The sequence below is a fragment of the Fragaria vesca genome, linkage group LG6, assembly GCF_000184155.1.
Source record: "Fragaria vesca subsp. vesca linkage group LG6, FraVesHawaii_1.0, whole genome shotgun sequence".
Classification (NCBI taxonomy): domain Eukaryota; kingdom Viridiplantae; phylum Streptophyta; class Magnoliopsida; order Rosales; family Rosaceae; genus Fragaria; species Fragaria vesca.
Window position 1 is genome coordinate 7,414,848 of NC_020496.1, and position 23,811 is coordinate 7,438,658.

The window sequence follows — 23,811 nt, forward strand, 5'->3', positions numbered from 1 at the left end:
TTGCAGGCGGGGGATCGGCAAACTTTCCAAGGTTCAATGGTTTTCTCTCATCCGACTCTAAACTCTCTTGATCGACGAAGAGCATTTGACATGTAAGCACATCAACATAACGTAATAGCTCACTATCTAATGAGGTAATATGTTATCAACAAATCTAACTAGTCATCATTTGCCACAGATCGACAATCTCAGATATGTTCACTTACAATTCTTTTTGGATTATGCTACACTCGTTTGAAGGTATTCTGAATTTTTCCCCAAACTATGTTTGAGGCTCAACTGCTTGAAGGAACTTCTGCTCAAAATATCCATTAATAAAAGTTCTGTCATATTCGATGAAACTATGAAAGGAACAGTACTTATCAAATTCTTACGACATCATTAGGGTATCAAATGTTGTCATCCTCAGAGCATACTCAAAACCCTAGAGACGAGAATAAATGAATAATTTGTTCCTCACGCTAAAGGAGAGATGACTCATTTCTCTCTGTGCATCTCTGTTTTTTGGGTCCAAATCTTCACACTAGACTGAATCAGTCCAAAAAGCTACTTCCCTTAAACGAATCTTCTGCCAGTATAAGAAAAAGATGCTCCACAATTTCCACAGTGCTTCTGCAAAATTCGCTCTATATTCTCTTCCCAACATATATTCTCTGTGCTATTACTGAATTAATGGGAATGCGATTCCCAGCTCCACCCAGAACAGAATCTAAAGCAACCTAAAAGATGAACATCATTGGGGATTTAATCTCCCAACTACAAGGAATCACTCTGCGCAGAGATTCTGAGCCTATTTGGAAACAAAATCCACCTTGTTTTGGTCTGAAAAAGCTATCCTAGCCTTTTCTGGTCGTTTCTGGTCGGAATCGTTTGCATGGTATCAAACCAGCGTAAGCTTTCCGGTGTTCATAATATACGCGTTTAATTCACCAACTATAGGTAAAGACATGTTAGAAAACAACTTAAAAAGTTGCTTTTTATTTTCAAGTATATATTCTCGATCATATTTCCGCTCATTGGGAAGTAAGGTTACATTTGTAGCCATTAGAGACCTTAGTAGTGTATTGTAAATGTAATATATGCTTGTCATTTTCTAATGGTACTTTTATAGTTAAACAACTTCAAAAGGTTTAGGAGATTCCTAACGTATGTGCGAAGTGGAAGACACATATCAGTCCTTGTTGTGTAAAGTGATGAGCAAGAGAATACATTTCCTCCCATGATCTCTATGTGCTAAGTGTAGTTATACTAACTAATTATCAATTATAGCTACATCGACAATCCGAGAATAACAAAGGTTTAACAAGAATTTCAAGAACAATGTTTTATAGTATATATGTATCATCGTCAAACATATTTTATGTTTTATTTTTCAAATTCGTAATCATTTACAAGACATATCATAGTATGTATCATCGTGGACATGTTTTATGTCGCTAAATTCTTTATCATGTATATGTAACAAATGGTGAATTAGTCTCAATCACAATGCATGTCAGAATAAGTAATTTTGATTAGACTCTTCTTAGTAATTAATTAGTTTCATTCTTTTGGAGGCACTACGTACGTACATTTGTTATAGCTAACAATCGTCGCTTCAATCCTTTTAATTATTTAAGTATTGGCATTGCAAATCGTATTGGGTTGGATCACTGGGATGCTGTAATTCAGATTAACCAACTATCCATCACATAATGATCGATGACTCTATTGGTGTTATATGAACTTCTTCATTCATCATCGATCTTTTCCATGATATACAAAGGTAATATATACACGTACAGTCGCACAGCTTTTCATCTATGATTACTCCAAATGCGATCGACGTCGGTGCTTCCTCCAAATGATCGCCTTTGTAAAGGTGCACGATAATTTGTCATTCGTGGTGCCAATTGTTTTCTACCGTGTTCCATGCAGTAGTACTGCATGAATTATAGGATAGTAGGGTACGCCAATAAGCTATGTGTATATTGCGACAAGCCTTTATGGGATGCACTTGATCACCTTGGCCAAAAGGGGTGCACAATCATATCACATTTGATCACAAGATCCAATCTATATAGCTGGATCACCTGCTTTCATCTTTCCTAGAATGGAAAACGTACTAATCGAAACTATCAAACCCTTGTGAACAAGAAGAATACCTTGATATGTATGACTTGTAAAACATATTATCTCACTCTCACCAACTAGCTAGTGATCGACCCTAAAATGCATGTTATTAGGTGACACAACGTTATTGTATTTCAGAATATTGAGAATTCATAAATCTAGGTCACGTTTTGTTACGCTTCGAACAACGTCAAACATTGATTTTTAGCTTTATAACTTTGCACGTATATCAATGTATTACTTATTTTATCGAACATGCTTATAAATGTCAGAAATGACCGAGTTGTTAAGAGCCTTTGTGTGAAACTTCTATATTATGTTTTGAATCCTGACAGACGCTGATTGATATTATATCTTAATCTATTATTGATGGCCACAGGGGATGAAGTCTTATGATCAAGATCTTCCAAACACATATTAGTCCATGGATTATATAAGCATGACTGTATTCATCTAGTAAAGACGATATGTAGTTACGTTTGCCAAATACAATTGCCGGCGTGTTATGAATGGTAATGCTAAAACATTATGAAACATATTCAATCTATAAAGTTTATATAATTTACAACTTTATAGTTTACGTACAAAGTTGTTATTCGCTCGCACATACATTGAAGTGCCATAACATTATCAAGCACATTGAAGTATATGAAAACTTAGTTCACAACTAGATTCAGATGCTGAAGACAACTTTGTACTCACGCATAGAGTTGCAAAATATATGCTCCTCGACCAACACCTATGTATTTGAGAACCGCCACTGTATTTTTTGTCTTCATATATTTAAAATAGATTTACTCACCATGTAAGAATCATATTATGAAACTATTAATTGTAACACGACACGAACAATACACTGTGATAGTGATGCGGTCATATGTAACGTATTTGAAAAACACATTATAAAAAGACAACATGCATAAAAAGATATATCGATTCGAGATCAACATACAAGAAAACATACTGTACATGATTACTTAATAAAAACGAGATGACTAAGAAACAACTTTTTTTTTTTTTGAGTATAAACGCCGGTGCAGCTACTCTCAAGTCTTGTTTAATGAACATTTTTATAACACTTAGATTCAGTTATTTACACCAATTCATAGACCTAATTAAAATTAGAAAGAATATGAAAACTTGCTAAACATTCGATCTCCGATCCACTAATTTCCTTTCATGTGAGCTAATTTTAAGTTTTCAACGAACCCCGTATACCAATCATACTGTGTACTTATTTACCCAGGGATATTCCTACATGACCTTAAGTCGTTAATCACATTTGTATTACCAAATAAGGCTTGGGCAAGACTGTAATTCCATGCTTTAAATGGACCCATATCTGGAATTTTCACATTAGTCCTCCTTTAACATGTGCTGATGTGCGTCCAAACCCCAAAAGTAGGGCCTATCTTGGCACCATATGCACGGATAACGAAAGTGCTCATCACTCCACGTGTCCATTTACAACCCCCCTCTCCAATCAAAACCCACCTTCGGTGCCCTCCTGGCCCCCACCCAAAAAACCTAATTAGTGCCCCCAAAAAATTAATAAACATTAAGCGGCGATAAAAAGCAGCAGAGCACTACGACCCTTTTCATTTTTTGATTTTTACACTATCTCACCAATATAAAATATAAAAAATAAATAAATTAAAAAATAAAAATAAAATAAAAATCTGTTCTCGGCTTCTACCTATAAATAGCGAGCTACTCTGGCTGGTCACGAAGAAAAACAGAGCAACTCTTCTGGTTTCTCTCCTCTGCTGAGCTCAAAAATCAGTAGGGTTTTGCGTATTCACTCTCTTTCCTAAACCAGAATCCGATTAGTCTTTTCATTTTCCGGAGACTTTGGCCGGAGATTTCACGCGGCGGCGGCGAGGAGATGGAGTCTTACGCGGTGCATTTGGCCATGGCGGCTCTGGTAGGGGCTTCGCTGGTCGCGGTCTCGGCTTACTATATGCACCGGAAAACCCTAACTCAGCTGCTGGAGTTCGCGAAGACGGTGGAGAGGGAGCGGGACGAGAACTCCGACGGCGGCGACGCCGACTCGCCGCAGCAGATGAGGAAGCGTAGGGGACAACGGCGCAAGGGCGGCGGTTATTACCGGCGCGGCTCGGGGTCGTTGCCGGACGTTACGGCGATTTCCGGCGGGGTTGACGGTAACGGAATGGTGGACGGTATTCCGGCTGGGTTGCCGAGGCTGCACACGCTTCCGGAAGGTATATCTCACCGGTATTGATGAATTTCGGTCTTGATTTTCATGGTTTTGATTGCTTACTAGTGTGACACGCAGTCGTTTTGGAGTTTTGCTTCTCTCTTTTGGAGTTTTCTTTTTGGATTATCAATGCCTTAACAGAACAGCTTCTTTGAAACTCTAGAGTATGTGAATATTGTAAGATATAGCTCTATGTGTTATAGAATGCTAATAAAGTTGAATAGAACAGATGGTGGACTGTGGTTGCACACCTCAAACTATCTAGTTAATTAGGAGGAAATGGATGCTTAGTATTGGAGATACACACTCTGATGAGCTTAGTCAGTTCATATCGTCCCAATATCCTAGTGGAAATTGACGATTGGATTTTCTGTTGGCTCTGAACTTATAGGGCATCTGAGGCTGTACTATTTTGGTAACAGACATCATTGAATTTAGTGGGAGATAATTTTATCAGAATGTAAACTTCGCTTATGAAGTATAAATTATTAAGTGTATTAATGTGCAGTGAAATCATTTTCTTTATTTCTTTCCTTTGAGCAAGCTCCTGAGATTACTTTTGACTGTAGGGAAATTTTAATACTAAGCAACAATTCAAGACTAAGCTTGATTATGTGTTGCTTTTGGAATATGAAATTTTGCTCCTTTAATGAGAAATTCTGCTGGTGGTTAACTTCAAGTTTTTCATGTTTCAGGAAAATCTGCTGACCATGTGGGTTCAACTAAGAGGACTGCTATCCGAGCTGTTTCTCCAAAGTCTCCAGTTGCAAGTGCTAGTGCCTTTGAGAGTGTTGAAGGTTCAGATGATGAAGATAATTTGACTGACAATGCCAAAGTATATCATGCTAATGGCAATGCGGTGAGTTTATTTGGCTCATATGTGGGGTGTGTGTGTGTGAGTTTGTAAGTCAGCGGGGGAGGCGGAAACTGCGATAACATCTCTCTATATAAGCAACATGTTTCTGTTGTGCATTAGTTTTGGTGGAAGTTTGTCCCCCAGTTTGTTTGTTTTTTGTTTTTTTGTTTTCCCTTTCAGAAAGTGTTTCTAATAATTTCTCTTATACATGAAAATTTCTTATCATTCTCAGCAATTGCATTATGTCACTTGTGCAGGGGCCTGATTTACCAAACCATGTTACTACCAATGGAGAGCAAATTGCTATAGCTGCTTCAAGTATGATTAGGTCACATTCTGTATCTGGTGATCTGCATGGTGTCCAGCCTGATCCAATTGCAGCTGACATTCTAAGGAAAGAGCCTGAGCAAGAAACTTTTGCGCGACTTCAAATTACTCCCACTGGTATGTATTTCTCTTATTTCCTTTGATGCACTCCCTTTGGTTGTTCTATTATTTCCTAAACCATATACATGTACAGAGTTGTGTACATATGGACACGCTGTGTATTAATGAACACTGTATGTTGCTGCTAATTGAATGGACTTAACAGAAATAGTGCCATAGGGATTTTATGAACTTGAAAATCAACGAAGACTGCCAAATTCTTCTGGAACATTTACATAAAAATGGATCACTGGATATCGGCTCTCTTTTGGTGGTTGCACTGATGTTGACTTTAACAAGTTACAGATTCAAAATTTGTGTGTTAAACTAGTATTAAGAAGTTAACGTTCTTGGTGATCTACAAAATTGAGCTTCAGGATGAAATTTTCATGTTTCTATCGTTTTATCTATATTGTTACAGAATTACCATCATCTGATGAAGTAGAGGTCTATGTGGTTCTTCAAGAATGTCTTGAACTGCGAAAGAGATATTTATTCAGTGAGGCAGTTGCTCCGTGGGAGAGAGAAGTTATATCTGATCCCAGTACCCCAAAGCCTAACCCAGAACCATTTTTCTACACTTCTGAGGGAAAGTCTGATGTAAGTCTGAACTTGTGAATCTCATATTTTATTCTAAAATCCAAGAAGGTTGTGCTTTAAGTTTTTCCCATTAACAGCTCTGTTATTGTGCAGCATCATTTTGAGATGCAAGATGGAGTAATTCACGTGTATCCAAATAAAGATTGTAAGAGGCTAAGGATTCTTATTCCGTGTATCAGATTCCTGTTCTCTTTAGAGATCTCAGTGAATGCTTATTTCCCCCCCTTTTTTTGCAGCAAAAGAAGAGCTTTATCCTGTTGCTGATGCAACTACCTTTTTCACTGACCTTCATCACATACTTCGAGTTATAGCAGCAGGGAATATAAGAACTTTATGCCATCATCGGTTGAATCTTCTGGAACAAGTAAGTAGACTTGTTGATTAATAGTAATTCAGATGCATACAATTGCTCTTTTATATGGGGGACAAGTGTTACTTTTCTAACAAGATGCTTGTCTACCATGCAGAAATTCAATCTTCACTTAATGCTTAATGCGGATAAGGAATTTCTGGCCCAAAAAAGTGCCCCACATCGTGATTTTTATAATGTTAGGAAAGTTGATACCCATGTTCATCACTCGGCATGCATGAACCAGAAGCATCTTTTGAGGTTTATAAAGTCAAAGTTGAGGAAGGAGCCTGACGAGGTAATTTAACATTCAATGCCAATATGTTGTCAACTGATACTATCTTTCTTAATGATCAGCTGTAGTGAGATTTATATTATTCGTTATGAGTTGCGACTCCTGTATGATAATCATTGCTCAAGTTCGTATACTTTTCTATTCAGGTTGTAATATTTCGAGATGGAACCTATTTGACCTTAAGAGAAGTTTTTGAGAGTCTGGATTTGAATGGGTAACTCCTCTGTCCCACTTTCAAATTTCAACATATTTGACTTCTTTTCTTTGAGTTCCTTTTTATAAAATCTTTATAATATCTTTGTGAAGATGCACCATGGATGACAAACAATCGTCACATTTGTTTCAACAGGTATGACCTGAATGTGGACCTTTTGGATGTTCATGCAGATAAAAGCACATTTCATCGTTTTGATAAGTTCAATCTGAAGTACAACCCCTGTGGTCAAAGTAGGCTCAGGGAGATTTTCCTTAAGCAGGATAATCTTATCCAAGGTATCTTTGTTTATTGGCTTACTTGCTCTTTTCATAGTGAAGAGTTCTCAAGCCATGGCTTTTTGAGAAGTTCTTTCTGTCTAGTCTTAAAGGCATTATCATGATGAGTGTGGTCTTATGTCATCTTTTGTTGAATAGGCCGTTTCCTTGCTGAGCTGACAAAGCAAGTGTTCTCTGATCTTTCTGCCAGTAAATATCAGGTGCTTTCTTGCTCTGGTACTTGTGAATAGGTTTTAGCAGTTTTATATTTTTTTTATATATTTTTTAATCATCAATTATGAAGCATGCTAGACTGCTAGTTAGTAGGGGATTAACTCTCCAAATTTTGATTAATTCATATGCCGTTGTTACAACGGTTGCTTTCTTTTTCTAATTCATTGGATGTAGAGGCTTGTGATTTTTGTAATGTAGATACATCCTTCCTCTCTGATTGTTCATTGATATGGAACAAATGTTTACTCCCTCTCCATTCCTTCTTTTTTGTTTGTCCTCATCATTTATTTGCATGTCCAGATTGAATCCTTGCCTGATGCTCTGTGTATGTACTGCAGATGGCTGAGTACAGAATATCAATATATGGCAGGAAGCAAAGTGAGTGGGACCAAATGGCTAGTTGGATAGTGAACAATGAATTGTACAGTGAGAATGTTGTATGGTTGATACAGGTAAATGCAACAATGTATTACCTTTCAGAAATAGGTCAAATGAATTTGGGAGTTCTTATAAGAGTTGGATTATATGGTATTTGAGAGTTCTGTAATAATCTTGAATTCTTAATATGCAATTTCTGTCTTCTTTCAGCTGCCACGGCTGTACAATATATACAAGGAAATGGGGATAGTCACATCATTTCAGAATATTCTTGACAATATATTCATACCACTGTTTGAGGTTACCGTAGATCCAGATTCCCACCCGCAGTTGCATGTTTTTCTGAAACAGGTTAACCGTCTATTCATCAAAATATCAGTTTGTTTTTATTCAACTTGTATCTTAGGCAAATATACATCTTCCGTATGGAATGTAAGTCATTATATTATCTTTCTTTTGAGATGCTTTAGAATGATATTTGTATCCAGTTGTTATAATTGGTTTTTACATCAAGTATGAACGAAGCTAGTAAGCTACTGGTTTGTGTATATCAGCAAACTTCTAATTTATTTCAATCCCTTGGTTCCTCATCATTTTCCTACAGAGTATAAACTATCAAATTTTTGACCTGTGACATTTTTCTATAAAATTCATGTTGTCTCCGGTTCATATTGTTCTGGTTTTAGGTAGTCTTGTATGATGTATGCCTGTTTGTAATTTGACTTCAACATGTTTTGGATTTTCAGGTTGTTGGGTTGGATTTGGTTGATGATGAAAGCAAACCTGAAAGACGGCCCACAAAACACATGCCAACTCCAGCACAATGGACAAATGTTTTCAATCCTGCATTTTCATACTACGTGTACTATTGTTATGCTAATCTCTACACATTAAACAAGGTACTTGTTCTACCAATACCATTCTTCACGTACTGCGTGCACATATATAGTTTGAACTCTAATGCCCATCTGTATTCAAATAACCATTTTCCTGTTCGGAATTGAAATCCAAACAAATTTGGTAATGTATTAGTTTTTTTTTTTTTTTTTTTTTTTTTTCTTTGGGTACGTTATGGTTTCATCTCAGTTCCAGTGGTTGCTTCTGAGATTTCATGAACTTAGAATATTATTGCTTCTGTACATGTTTGCGGGCATATTTGCCAACATATTTGATGCTTCTCTGCAGTTCTATTCAGCTATGGTCTTGTGTGGTAGATGTTTGCAATTTTTTTTGTGTTCATATCGCTGGGCTGATGACATTTTGTTCTTCAGCTTCGCGAATCGAAGGGCATGACAACCATCAAATTCCGTCCACATTCTGGGGAGGTATTTATTGTATATATATTTTATACTTGAACACATGTATTACATAACGTCAGGCACTTACACAAGAATTTTCAGGCTGGGGACATTGACCACCTTGCTGCAACGTTTCTTACTGCAACTAACATTGCACACGGAATCAATTTGAGAAAGTCTCCTGTGCTTCAATATCTGTATTATCTAGCTCAGGTCAGAAGAGGAGACATACTTATTCATATAGCTGACTTCATCCTTTTGCAATCTCTAATTGTCAATTGTCTCTTGTTTGTCATCAGATTGGTCTGGCTATGTCACCCCTGAGTAACAATTCACTGTTCTTGGACTACCATCGCAACCCTTTTCCTGTATTTTTCTTACGGGGTCTTAACGTGTCTCTCTCTACTGATGATCCTCTTCAAATCCACTTAACGAAAGAACCCTTGGTAGAAGAATATAGTATAGCTGCTTCTGTAAGCTCTCTCTCCTTCTCCCTCTTCCTCTCTTTGCACAATTGAAGGTATATATATGACAGCCCGAAATTCCTCCTTTACAGGTATGGAAATTGAGTTCATGCGATCTATGTGAAATTGCCCGTAATTCAGTTTACCAGTCAGGTTTCTCACATGCGTTGAAGGTATATTACTACGCTACATAATCTGGTTATTATCTAATAGAAACGTACTACATTAGTAATTTATCATTTATGAAATGGTTAATCATTTTCAACTTTATCTATTTTTATTTTGGTATACATCACAACCAAGTTTGGGATATATTGATTGTTAGATCTTTGCTTGATCACTCCATCTGTTGTTGAATATGTGTCATCATTATTTTTCTTCAGTCACACTGGATTGGGAGAGAGTACTACAAGAGAGGTCCAGATGGAAATGATATCCACAAAACAAATGTTCCCCATATCCGGGTGGAATTCCGTGAAACGGTGTGAAACCTCTCCTTCCTTCCCCCTCTCTTCTGAAACCTTTTAATTAAATACCTTATTCTATCTTTTATTCGAAGATGCTTAAATATTGCACATGATTGCAGATCTGGAGGGAGGAGATGAAACAAGTTTATCTTGGCAAGGCTAGAATCCCCAGAGAAGTTGACAGATAAGGAGGTCCCAAGGGGTGTGAAACGTTGATACTGCACCGGAATAGTTACTGTAGATGTAAAATTCTAATCATTGGGATATTGTATTTTCTACTTGAAAGTTTCGCAAACTTGAAATGAATTGCATCCTTCACTCTTTATAGGTGAGGAATTTTCTGCTCATGCCTATACATCCATGCAAGCTGAGAATTGGCTTGGCAAAAGGCGGAGTCTAAGAATGAGAGGCGCGTGTATGATACTGCATGTCAAGATTACGAACTCTGCACTGTCTCGGACAGTGTCAAGATCACAAATAGGGTCAAGACGCCGATAGGCTTCAAAAAATTAGTAGTGGTTTTACATGTAGTGTTAGTTCAAATTTTAGACTACTGTACGTCTGTACACCAAGTGTTATACTTAAGTAGGAAGCTTATCTCCGGTGAGGAAGGAAAATTCTCTCTTCCTCAGCTTGTGTTCTCCAATTATGTTCACTTGTTCAGTAGTTTGAGATAGATGCTGTAGATGTTAAAGCAGAACAAGCACAAATGGGATGTGGTGAACCAACATCTCCACCATCCCTTGATAACTAGTAGCAATTTTCTTTTGGTTTTGTCCCGGATGTTAGATGGTTCCAATGAGAAAAGAACCAATAGAGTACTTCATTTGCGATATCAATTCTATCTGTAACTATCGCAGTTGTGAAACGAACAAATGGTTCATCAATCCAGTCCCTCGACAGGGATGAAATCCTCCAAATGTACGGGCCAGTTTAAACCGTGTTCATTTTGTAGCTGAGTCTGTTCCTCTGCACAAGCGGACAAGTCTGTTCATTTATACCAGCGAGTGTTCACTTTGATGTGTAATACCAATGTTAATACACATTGCGGACTGTCCCATTCTGTGCATCTCAAAGATGTTGAAAAAAATGAACAAAACAGCAACAATGAAACAAGCTAACTAACAATTTATTTCAGAAGAGTACCAAGAGGCAAACTATTTCAGGTTTACAAGTATGTTAAGTGAAAAACTACTGTGCATTAAGCACATCTTAGAAGCACCCAAGGAAAAAGTAGAAACACTATTTGCTCCCATATAGCTCTTAATGGCAGCAGATCAAGAAGGCTGTATACAGATGGCGGGGATGACAGCTGAGATCACCACTTATGTCTTATCGGTCTTTGAAAGACTGCAAACAGAAGGAAAAGGTACGCAACATTAGACCCTCTCGTTCTCAAATTAAAAAAATAAAAACATATTGTTGAAAAAGGGATATAGTTCTCTCACCTCGGAGATATCCTCCATCTGCTTGGCAAGTTGTTCCTTCTTCTTGGCAGCTGCAAAGGCACACCATTTTAACATATGCACAACAAAACTTCAAATGTGCAGCACAAGGACCAGCTAATATTGTACTTACCCAAATTTGAAAGCTCATCCATCTGCTTTGATGTCCTCACAGCAAACCTCTGGAATGATTTGCTGAAACCAGAACAAATTCTATATAAGAGGTTTTTCTGTTGGAATGAAAACCCATCTACAACATCTTTCTTGAGGACTTGCAGGTTGTCTAGCATATACAAGTAATCTAAGCCACATGCATGAATAGAGTATATCTGATGACCACAGAGACTGACAATTGATTACACTAGCATAAAACAGGACTTGTCTACATGAACAAAACAAGAAGCTGCTATATAAAGACTAGGACTCCACCAGATAGGACATCAGGGACATTAGACTAGGACCTCTGCTGCACTTATTGCGGGAATATACAGTATACACTGTTCTGGCCATTACAAGACTACATAGAAATATCAGTAAGTAGTCAGCATTGAGCCACAGGCAACATTTCCAACCTATCCATATGGCAGTCTACTGTATAGGCTACTGTATAAGCTTCACCTAAACGTCAATACAGTAACAGTGGAAGATTGTAAAATATTTCAGAGTTCAGAGTAGTCCCCAATTCACACCAGCATGTATCACAAGTTTACAATGTTAACCCAAAGCAATAACAAGCTTAAGAACTTGTTAAAACAACAACCAATACGAAAGATGGTCGCCCAAAAGCAGCATGGTGGTGACAGACGGAATACAAAAGAGAGCGAAAAATCAACTCAGCAATATGGCAAAAATAAGTAAAATAACTCAAGACTCCATATCTGCAGCATATCAAAAATTACATTGCCGCTTTTTATCACCAACAACATAACAAAACACATAACACATTTTCCTATCACAAAATGAAACCATATCATCAAAACATGAACATTACAACAACCAAAATCAAAAATTTCCTCAAGCATTTAAAGCCGCAACGCATTAAAATGTTGCGCGCAGCTTGAATAGACTGAAATCTATAAACTTGAGAGCTAAATATGGCTTCTATGGAACGAGCCGATCAGGAATAGAATGATCCTTGTGGCCAGAGATGAAGCTTTGACCAAATCAAACAACCAAGATTCGAAATCAGAGAAGAAGGAGGTACCTGTTGGCGAGGCTATCAACCAGAAGCTCATTGACGAGGTATGACATCACTCTGTGAACGAAATTTCCACCACCGGCCATGGTTGGTTATCTCTGATTAACTGAAAAGATGAACACGAATTATGATTGAGCACAAACCCAATTAGGGGAAAGAGGTTGATGATTTGGTTAAACCCTAAAACAGAAACCTCAGGATGGACCTTTGAATTGGGAAATTAAGAAGAGAAGGGAAGTGAAATTTTGAAGCGGGATGAAGATTGGGGGATTTAGAAACCCTAATTGGGAGAGAGATTTACCTGAACCACGTTGGTTTTGTAGACCTTCCCGATTTCCCGAATCTCCGAGAAGCAAGTGAGGATGCGGCTTCAGCGTCTCTATATAGATGTAGTGTCCGACCAAAGTTGTTTAAAAGAACTGGGCTATGGCCCAAGGCCCACGGTGTGGCTGAGTTTTTATGTACACTTTTAAATAAGAAAGAATATGTTTTGCTCACACGAGAGGAGTTCTAACGAGGACCATTTAGTTGATGACTAGTTTATGACTTTTTCATTAATTAGTTTATTACACTCACTTTTCATTCACATTTTTCTATCTCAACCGTTTGGTTTTTAGGTCTATATAAGAATCAGATCACTTATATAAAATTTCAGCTAAATTGGTAATCGTGAAGGAATCGAACTAAATCAAATCAATAGACGATCTAAATCTGTCAAACAAGAGTCGTTCAAGTTTATAATTGGTAAATCACATTTATGAATGCCTTAATGATTTTTAATTTGGATAAAAATTGTAGAGATTATCTACTCATATATATCTACAAACTAGGTGGTCGAGACGTGAATATGTGATCGAAAAATAGGTGAAACGAAGAAGTCCTTAACTTAGTGGTTCTTATTATAACCACTCCCTTGCTTACACTTCCAAGAAAAAAGAAAAAAAAAAAAAAACTGAGATTTTAGCCACATATAGATTTTTGCCACCATAAAAATATCTTACATTAAAATGATTAAATATGTCTATTTACAAACATTAAGTCTCTTTTATCTCTTCAATTTAACAGCATGTTCTCGATAGTCTTAATTATAAAGTTTCCTTAAGATTGGTCAACCACTATAGGTTGAAGGCTTGCACTTCGCGTCTTTTTCTTTTTTAGTGTCAAGAATCACTCAAGATGATTTTCGTTTATGAGATCCAGTGAACCGAGTTGTCTGATTGTCTTATTCATAATATTCTGATTATTCATGTTTCAGAACCCAATGTAATATTCTTCATTTTTATTAATGAAGTACGTTATTGTTGATAGAAGTTTGGTCAACCATTATATATTTATGACACAAACTAAAATCATCACATTGACATTGCACATACATTACAAACCAAGTTTTTGAAATGAGGCTAATATCATTTGGTCTATTGGTATATTGTAGATTTTACAGACAATAACTTTAGCATTTGACCTCCCAGTTGTTGATAGTCCAAAATCCCTTTTTCATGTAAGGCTTTGTTTCATTGTCTTTGATCCCTTCTGGAGTACTCTAGATTATACTCGTGAAAGATAAATAGATTTGAGTTGTTAACTGAAGGAACATTTTTTTAGAATAAATAGTTTGTGTTTCAATACCAAGCAACAAAAAGAGACTATTATCTTGATGCAAAAACGATATTGAACACGAGACCTAAACTTCTTATTTGTAATATTCTATAGAACCCGATTTCGATGACAAGGGTTGAAGTGACCACAACCAATGAATATGAGACTCATGTCCATTTTAAAAGGCTTGACTATAATTTAAGGACATAACAAGGGGTTTTGGGTATTTGACATGTTTGTTTATAATTATTGTTGACACTTGTCCATCTCTCATTGGTGTTTACCACCCATAATTATTATTTCCTATCCTATATAACTAATTTGGATTCACTCCCATAAAGGAACCATGTGTCTAACTAAATGTTAACAATTGCAAATGGTTAATTTTATGATTTCTATCACAATACTAACTCGATGTAATTCAGGTCAAATACAATGAACATCTTTGTTAACTACGTGATATACAACTCGGATAACTTATCTAAATCAGAGTTGAACACTTATACTTCTTGATGAATTAATCTATGTACAATACAACTGATTTTAATGCTATCGAATTTTGTTTGAGTCCGATTCTGATATTAAACTTATCACTTTAAGGACCCATGTAGTACCTTATCATTTTAATGATTTATTTTTAATTTTTTTTTTCTCGATGAGGTAAAAACAACCCCAAGAAAACTAGAACTAGAAATCCGAATGCTCTTATGAATTTACACATCTTTCGTATTTCACAAGTTTTGGTGTTGCAGATGATCCACAAGGGATCCATCATCCATGAGGCATAGAGTCAGTGGTGGACGCAAAGATGGGCGAGTGGGGGCAATGGCCCCAATGAATTTCCTTTTTTACCAAGCAACTTCATATTTATGCCCAATGTTCAGTCTAATTTAACCCCAGTCATGACAAATATACATATATTGTGTAAGAATCTGCTATCTTATATTAATTAAATAAAAAAAAATCTCATAATTGTGTTTTCTTGTTACTGGAATGGTTTAAAATCTATGACTTACCCAGATATGACTAAAAATTAGAGATCGGAAATAAAGAAGAAATTGATAATGAGCTGTCTATATAGGTTCCTTACTTCATCAATTTTGTTGCCCCCAGCTACATATCTCTCTGCGACTCTGCGTCCGCCAGTACATAGAGTCATCATCTGCTTCCTGCCCCAGTGCCCCCTACTATTAATCAATTGCTTAATTCAGTTTCTGCATCTTCCTGTCCTCAAGAACAACCAGTCAAGCTCCACATCCCACTCAATAAAACTAAACGGCAATAATGGAGATCACCGGAATCAGCGAGACCATGGATCGTGAGGTATGTAACTTCCATCTCTCTCTCTCTCTCTCTCTCTAGTCTTTACTCTAGGGATCCGCCTCTATTTTCAGAAATCACAACCAAATCATACTAAACAAATGACATGATTGTATTGCTCATGCGTAGCTTTTCTTTAGTTTTGTGTGTTTGGATTGAGTAATTAAGCGTAACCGAGATTCTATATATTCACCGACATTACTCTATGAAATGATTGTCAAACTCGATTGAAACTGTTCCCATAAACTCGTACAGTACAAAGTTATTTTAGCAAGATATATAAGGTGAATGACCATGCTCAAAGACTTCATCTCATTGATCTAATTTTCCTTTTTTTTTTTCCTTTTTTCCTTTTTTCCTTTTTCCTTTTCTCTGAAGAATATATATGAATACAATTGATCTTCTAATTGTATTCTAAATTGGAGTAGTAATCATCGAGCTTTATTATTCTGTCTTTAATAAATGTATATATACCTGATGGGAGACCGACCCGTTTTTTTTATTTTTATAAAATAAATGTATATACACTTGTACAATATTTGATAGATTAAATCAAAGAAAAAGAATAGATAATTATATATTGTCTACGACTCATCTCAACTTCTCAACCATCAAACTATGAACTATCAGTTATGATCTAACAAACGTTTCGAAAAAATCTTAGCCGTCTCTCTCTCTCAACGCCGAAAGAGAATGCAAACTCGTCCAAGTGCTTCGTTCGACAACATGTGATGGTTGAGCCGGCCCTGTTGGCCTTTATGACATGTTTTTTCTTTATCATTCCACATATTGGTTTAATACCTAAAAGAGAACATAATTTAGTGTCATTCATTATTTTATGAGTAAATAAGGTTGTTCTTATACGTCTTTATTTTTTATTTTTGAATGCAAAGGATGGATCATTATACAGTCAATTGCTTTACACAAATTGAGCATGCTATTACATACAAACAAACATATGAAAATGCACTAGATTGGTATACAACTAAATTTTTGCAGGTAATAGAGGTGGAAAAGATATGATTGTTTGGGTTAATTTTCAGGACAGGCAAATGATGAAATGAAAGTGACTGAATTAGAAGATAAATTTAGCATTGTGATGAGCAAAATTGAAAGTTCAAATTTGATCTGCTCATCGTGATGTATTCTCATGTGTATGCGAATGTTCAAACTAATAATATGCAATTGTTTCCAAAAACCATCTCAAATTGTCCCAAGAGTGATAGAATACACACATTTTCTTATGACCCGACTGTTGTGTTTTGAATTGTTAATCCGCCCGCAGCAAGGCGCGGGTCTAATTTCTAGTATACAAATACTGATCAAAGAATTCACTAAACAATTCACTTTGAACAGTATATATAGTACTTAGGTTGACTACTACTATAGAATAAAATAACCAGCAACATAACATAATCAGATCCAGATTAAGTTTTAAGGTTTGTCGCAAGTGCAACCTCTGTATCATATTTCATCACAAACAGTAAAAATTTCTGGTGATTTCTGAAGGATGCAAATTTGCCAACCAGCGCTATTGTGTTGGTCACGGTCACGGGACTATCAAGTAAAATGCTGCCACTTGACAATTAAAATCATGAGTTAACTATGGTTACCTTAATTAATAGATTCTTAATTAATTATCTGAAAACAAAAAATCTCTTGTTATATAACGCCACAAGAATACGAGTCTGATCCATTAATAAACAGTGCTTGGATGGTCAGAGCTCTTTGCCATGATTTAGCATTGGTTGAAAACCAGATCCCCTTCTTTACTCTTGAAGTCATATATGATATGATCAAGCCTCGATTAATGAGCAAGTGCAAAGCACCAGAGTCTGTCACTAGTCTTGCTTTAAGTTTCTTCAAGCCTATGATGAGCCAAAACTCATATATAGAGGAGCATTCCTACACAGACTGCATACATTTGCTTGATCTTTTGCACAAATCCTCCTTGCTTGCAGCTTCTGGAGTAGGTACCGCCTTCGAAAGAAGAGTAATTTTGAATCATGCAGCTGGTAATTTGACTCCAGGGGATCAATATTATTCGGGATCATTAGACTACTGCGCTTCAGAACTTGTACAATCTGGAATTGAGCTTTGCAAAGAATCCGGAGACTCTTTGGTGAACATAAACTTCATGAGACAAGGAGGGCTGATCAAAATCCCACCGGTGTTGATTTACGATATAAGGGATTCACTATTCAGAAACCTGATTGCCTACGAGCAAACTAATATCAACATTAGGCATCATGTTACATCGTACGCTATCCTCATGAAAACTCTCATCCGTTCTCCACGAGATGTGAAGCTACTTAGGAAAAGAGGCATCATATCTCAGAATTGGATCGAAGACGAAGCATATGTAACACAGTTCAGAAGTCTTCTACAAGAAGTTATTCCCAAGGACTTCTATTTCGATGATTTCTGTGAGGAAGTGAATGCCTACGCGAGTAAGTTCTGGTTTCGTAGAAAGATACACTCTCTATATCTAACTTATTTCTCAACAGCATGGAGTATGATATCATTCATTGCTGCCATTTGCCTTTTCATTCTCACGTTCTTACAAACATACTTTACAATCAACCCTCGCTAATTCTCGCTTCGTATATGCATATGTAGTTTCTTTCCTCAATGCAGCTGGGGCATGAGTATAGATATGTATCAGGTTTCAGTTTTCATAATTCTGTGTAATTGTATGGAACCAGAATTGTTTCTTCTCTGTAAGGACTTGATTGTCTTTAATTCATGAATGCTTTCAAAATTTTTATCTAATTTCTTTCGATTACACTTCTAACGACTTAGTTTTTTGTTCTTGGTTAAGTAATTAACGTACATATATATATATATATATTGTCAAGGTAAGCCTTAAGGTTTCTTAATATGATCTAGTTACTAGTTTCTTAGATGATATGTAATTCTTTACATGTTAAGTTATGCTACCAAAACAGAGCTAAGAATGTTGCCAGAAACGTGGAACGTTGCGGTACGAGAACGCGGTATGAGTACGCGATACGTTAGTCTTTAAAAACGTGAAACGTTAAGATATATAGTTAATATTTAATTAAATATAAATTACATATAATAAATCATTTTTACATGACTACCCTTATAGAAACATCATGAAAACCACATAATTAAGAAAGGATAAAGGGGTAAACTTAAATAATATAAAATTAGTATTATCTTTTTTGTTTGTTTTGAAAGTAATAATAATCTCTTCCGGAAAAGAAAGAGGATAAATCATTAACAAAAAAGAAAGAAAGAAGGGAGGCTAAACCCAAGAACATGGTGTAAAGCCGCATACTGCTGATGAAGATAGATCTCATCAGTTATTCCCTGATTTCTCTCTTTGGGTTCTCTAATACTGGATTTCATCTACAGTTTTTCCGGATTAGTCTAACTGGGACTTCATTATGCTTTGGTTAGGGGGGCGCTGGGTTTAGCGATTGGGGTCGCGAACGCACCGCGATTGGGTACGTCCGATCCGGAACGCAGATCGCTGGACAGTTGAGCGTTTCCGGTAACCCAGGCTAAGACTCTAAGGCCATACACAAGCAACAAACTTGCTTCAGCAGCTTTACTGTGCACTTCTATTCAATAAACTGTGATTGAAAATTTGCAAAAGCAATCCACAAAGAAGAAATTATGTGTGATACTTTGACCATATCAAGTGGCTACAAATTTGCCAAAAAAATTTGATTCCATGTATCTGGAACTCCTGGCAGACACCAATGTATACAATCTGAGTTGTGTAGCACATCTGCCTTTTGCTCATCTGTTAGTACTTTGCCTCCAGTCTCTGTGTAAACTTTTGTGTGAGCGTCAATTCGTTGATCTGACATCTGTGTTATGTTAAGAACTGAAACAGGAACTTTCATTTTCTTTATCACTTCGACCACCACGCGCATGATCCTCTTATCAGCACCAGTACTCCAGAATCCCTTTTTCAAGTAAGGCTTTGTTTCATTGAAACATCTCATCCCTTCTGGATTGTTCCAGTCTGCATTCCTGAAAATACCAGATTGTAGTTGTTAATTGGTAGTAACATTTTTAATATAGGCTGCATTTTTAATTATCAACTAGCAGAACACAAAATCTTAATTTTCTACTGTGCTTGAGACAGACCTTATGTGTGTAGGAGACATAGAAGTGAAGAAGACACGAGTCTTGTTTGGATTGACATTCGTGTCGACCCAGTTGGCCCATGTCTTCAATGCTATTCTGTATGCAACTACTGCTTCCAACTCTTCATATCCTTCTTCCCCATTTGGAAATGAACCCCAGCTGTGTTCAATTAGAACATTTTCTCTTAGATTGATCAATCTTAAAAGAAGAACAGAATGCTAGACTCGTTTGTGAAATAGTTAAAAAACTTTAGCTGGTTTCAGTGAGTAACTTACTATGACTTGATCGTATAGCCGCTCATCCACCATACATAAGTATTGAAGACAAGGATATCTACTCCAGTCCAGTGTTTTGCATGCTTGTCAACTGAATCCACTTTTAGTATTCTTTCCTTTGGATTTCCAACTATGTGGATGTCAGAATTGGACTCTACCAGAAATGGATCCCAGTAAAATTCAATTGTAGCATTGTATTCCTGGAATGGAAAAATGAGAGTTCAATATCATCATGTTCAGTTTGCTTGGTTTAGTACAGAAGAAGAAACTAAGACATACTTTGGCTGTGAAGACTGAAAGAGCGCGCCCCCGGCGCATGGACTGTTTGTCTTGAGGTATGATGGATTCAACCATACAGACTAAAGATTGCCATTGACCTCTTTGCAAAGAATCCCCAACAAACATTAGCCTCTTATTACGAATTTTCTCAAGCATGAGTTCTGGATTAAATCTACAGAAGAAGTATAACTGTTAGATTAACAAAAACTCATGCAGAAAGCATATGTAAATAGTTGCATACCATTTATACACTTATGTATGTTGCATTAATCAAAATTGTTAGCTTTCACTGTCATGTATAAGCCTTTCTAGTCTGCATAAACTTGTAATAATATTGCGTATATCTACACATATTGCCGAAAAGTTCTCAATCTAGATTGTCAATATGACAACATAACAAAATATAACACAAATATATCTGTGATCTTGTCTCCAGAAACTTATTATATGAAATTTGACAACGCAATACTCTACCTAGGCAATGTGCAATCTTCTGGCTGCCATTCCCAGTGCCGGTAGTCAGAATCAGAATCCGGTCTTCCATTTTTGACACAAGAAACTTGCCTATCAAGATATGGACAACTTCTGTCCGAGTAAAAAGGCTTGATTGAACGGTTGAACACCCATTTTCCATGCTCAACATTACATTCCTCCGGGTCGAACACAAACCTATCATCTACAATTGAAGCATCTATCTTTTCTTCTGTAGCATTTCTATCATCTGTCATAAGATAGTGATAATGCAACATTAATCAGAATTAGTAGCAGTTCCATTTCAACAGAAAAACATGACTGATTAGAATTCATACATCAGATAGGACACTTACACTTTTTTGTTATAGATGCTGCTCTTCTGGAACAGGATTTATGCTTGAAAAAAGGGTTGGAAGAAAGAATAATACTAATTCTTTCAGTATACAAGAGACTGATCAAGGCAATAGCACAGACCATGATAATAGGAAGATGTAGTTTTCCTCTAAAGGCCTTCATTGTGCCTGCAGTGGTAGACTGTCCTGAGCTCATGGGGTAAGATTATATGAATTGGCATGCAACATAATGATGAGGACTAACCTGGTGATTGTTTCTATTGTGAGGGATATTTTATTGTGGGATTTTGAGTAGGAGTAAAGCTGAAGCCTTGTATTGGTTGGGTTCATCTTTTCTTTTTTAATGGAGAGGTTAGGGGTAAGTTGCAACGCTAACATCCTTTGTGGAATTTAGCTATATGAGGATCCAACAACTATGTTAGCTATTGCTTCATGTTCATATAAACCATTCAAATTCTTCTTTAGGTGGTACTAAAGGCAGGGGCTACCTCGCTCTTTCTTATGACTTCTTCCCAAGAAATCATTGAAAATCTTATGTATTTATATGGTAGAATTTCCTCATCATACATGATACATGTGTATAGACACATACATTTATATATATGCATGTATGCTAGACTTTCTATTCCCCTTATGAGTCTTATCTGGTTTAATTGTCTTCCCATTCCCATGTTAGTGTCCCAGCGTTCTATTTGGATTAACCGGGAAGAGGAGTTCAAAGAGGGTTTATTCTGTAGTTTTGTTTTTATATCTAAAAAGTGCATGTGTCTCTGATCTGCTGGTTAATCAACACCGGATGCTATCAATTGATTCAATTCCCTCTTTTATTTCCCTTTCTTACAATAAAAAAGTGCATATTCTTGAGGTTGTAAGGGTTTAATCATAGAAATGATGGAGGGCATTTGAAGGCACAACGTGTACAAATTTGAAGCAGTATATCAGTAAGCAGCTAAACTTGCATCTCATCATTGCTTGTCAAATTTCTGGTCCCAAAGGAGATATGTGGGCAAAGGGATCTCTAAGTTCAACCCTCATCGTGTTTTTATTTTTTATTTTTATGACGGCTTGGATAGGAAGAGAAGAGAAAGAAAAAAACAAAGAGAGAACAGAGAAGGGGGACCAAAACCAAACTTCCAAACCTCCCCAAACAAAAATAGAAACAAACAAGGAACTAACGAAAACGAAAATTCGGAAGACCTGAGTGGTCTCTGTTACACTGTGCAAGAATGAAAGGAGTAGAGTCCCACCAAGCATAGCCTGTAGAAGTAGCACCAAAATTTGCTAATGCATCAGCCGCTTGATTCCCTTCTTGAAATATGTGAGATGGACGAAAATTTATTTGAGAAATCCGATACAAGCAATTACGCCATTCAATGCGCAACACCCATGGAACTAAATTAGGATTGCGAAGACAATCAAGAACAAGAGAGGAATCCACTTCATCATGTTAGTCGCATCACTAGTTATTATGAGAAAATAGGAGTCTCATCATGTTAAGAGGCTTCAAACAACTAAAGCTACAATTTTTCGATTTTTTTTATGAGTCACTCGTTGTACACAGAGTTTAGAGAACCCGACTTCGGTGACAAGGGCTGATCATCTTAAGGTGACCACAACTAATGAACATGGGACACGTGTCCATTTTAAAAGACTTGCCTGCAATTTAAGAACATAACATGAGAGTTTTGGGTATTTGACATGTTTGTTTATAATTATTGTTAACACATGTCCATCTCTTATTGGTGTTTGTCATCCATAAATTAACATAGCTGGTCACCCAAGTTATTTCCAAGTTTATAAGAGAATATTAACTTGTGAGAACTATACCATTCTCCTTTTTTCCTATAGATGTTGATGTGAACACCATAACCTCCAGAAGATGGGATCGATCCAGAATCTAATATACAGCAATTGAATGATTCTGAAAGCTGATGGATCAACCTGAACATCCTTTACAAAATTAAAAGTTTAAAACAAAGATAGCCGCTGTTAGAAGCTATTGAATTGGGTCACTCTGAAAATTGAAAACACAACGAAACTTTTGACCCCTAAAAAAGAGTCTAAAGCAATTCAGCTGCAACCTCACTCAAACTTGTGACGGTTATGATGCTATTTGCGTGGAAATCAAATAGACGATGCTGTTTGCGTTGAAATTAAATAGACGGAGACTTTATTATTAATTTGCATCATGTTCTTGTGCGACAATAGTCCTAACATCTACATCATTGCCTACCATTCAAGCGTTTGCTGCAATTTTACTCCAAACCCTTTCATAGCCACTCGAGCAGTCTATAATCATAGCTCTTTTTCGAAATACCATAGCACTATGAATGTATACACAAGTTGTGGTAGGGGGATCATTAGGTATACGAATTCGAAATCAAAACTTCATCCCACATGAAAAGTTATTCACGAGTTCGAATAAAATATAAAAATATACTACTACCTAGATGCGTTGAATCATATGATTCATATGTCAAACTTTTTACATTAAACATAGATTATGTGAACACAGTAAAGAGTATTTGGTAGACGACTACCGAATAATATACGAAGAATCATTTGGACGAGTGACATA

General features: G+C 36.5%; 4 protein-coding genes across 4 annotated transcripts; 2 read left to right on the forward strand and 2 right to left on the reverse strand.

The window, feature by feature from the left end:
* Window positions 1-3,997: 3,997 nt before the first annotated feature.
* Window positions 3,998-10,736, forward strand: LOC101302951 (AMP deaminase-like). The gene is made up of 19 exons (XM_004302481.1): window positions 3,998-4,334; window positions 5,026-5,189; window positions 5,444-5,630; window positions 6,034-6,212; window positions 6,306-6,357; window positions 6,449-6,576; window positions 6,680-6,859; window positions 7,003-7,070; window positions 7,206-7,348; window positions 7,487-7,548; window positions 7,900-8,013; window positions 8,150-8,290; window positions 8,686-8,838; window positions 9,211-9,264; window positions 9,340-9,450; window positions 9,537-9,710; window positions 9,794-9,874; window positions 10,085-10,183; window positions 10,288-10,736. The coding sequence occupies exons 1-19, from the start codon at window positions 3,998-4,000 to the stop codon at window positions 10,354-10,356; spliced, it is 2,496 nt and encodes an 831-aa protein (XP_004302529.1). The 3' UTR covers window positions 10,357-10,736.
* A 541-nt stretch (window positions 10,737-11,277) lies between these two features.
* On the reverse strand, window positions 11,278-13,239 carry LOC101307410. The gene is made up of 5 exons (XM_004302581.1): window positions 13,113-13,239; window positions 12,818-12,917; window positions 11,747-11,808; window positions 11,617-11,666; window positions 11,281-11,518 (listed from the first exon to the last, which is right to left on the reverse strand). Exons 2-5 carry the CDS (start codon window positions 12,895-12,897, stop codon window positions 11,501-11,503), a joined length of 210 nt encoding a protein of 69 aa, XP_004302629.1. The 5' UTR covers window positions 12,898-12,917; window positions 13,113-13,239; the 3' UTR covers window positions 11,281-11,500.
* A 4,202-nt stretch (window positions 13,240-17,441) lies between these two features.
* LOC101311304 (UPF0481 protein At3g47200-like) lies at window positions 17,442-18,320 on the forward strand. Its single transcript, XM_004305074.1, has one exon. The coding sequence runs from the start codon at window positions 17,442-17,444 to the stop codon at window positions 18,318-18,320; it is 879 nt and encodes a 292-aa protein (XP_004305122.1).
* Window positions 18,321-19,028: 708 nt separating this feature from the next.
* LOC101311597 lies at window positions 19,029-21,429 on the reverse strand. The gene is made up of 6 exons (XM_004305075.1): window positions 21,234-21,429; window positions 20,881-21,127; window positions 20,407-20,578; window positions 20,128-20,327; window positions 19,853-20,011; window positions 19,029-19,735 (listed from the first exon to the last, which is right to left on the reverse strand). The coding sequence occupies exons 1-6, from the start codon at window positions 21,427-21,429 to the stop codon at window positions 19,402-19,404; spliced, it is 1,308 nt and encodes a 435-aa protein (XP_004305123.1). The 3' UTR covers window positions 19,029-19,401.
* Window positions 21,430-23,811: the final 2,382 nt, after the last annotated feature.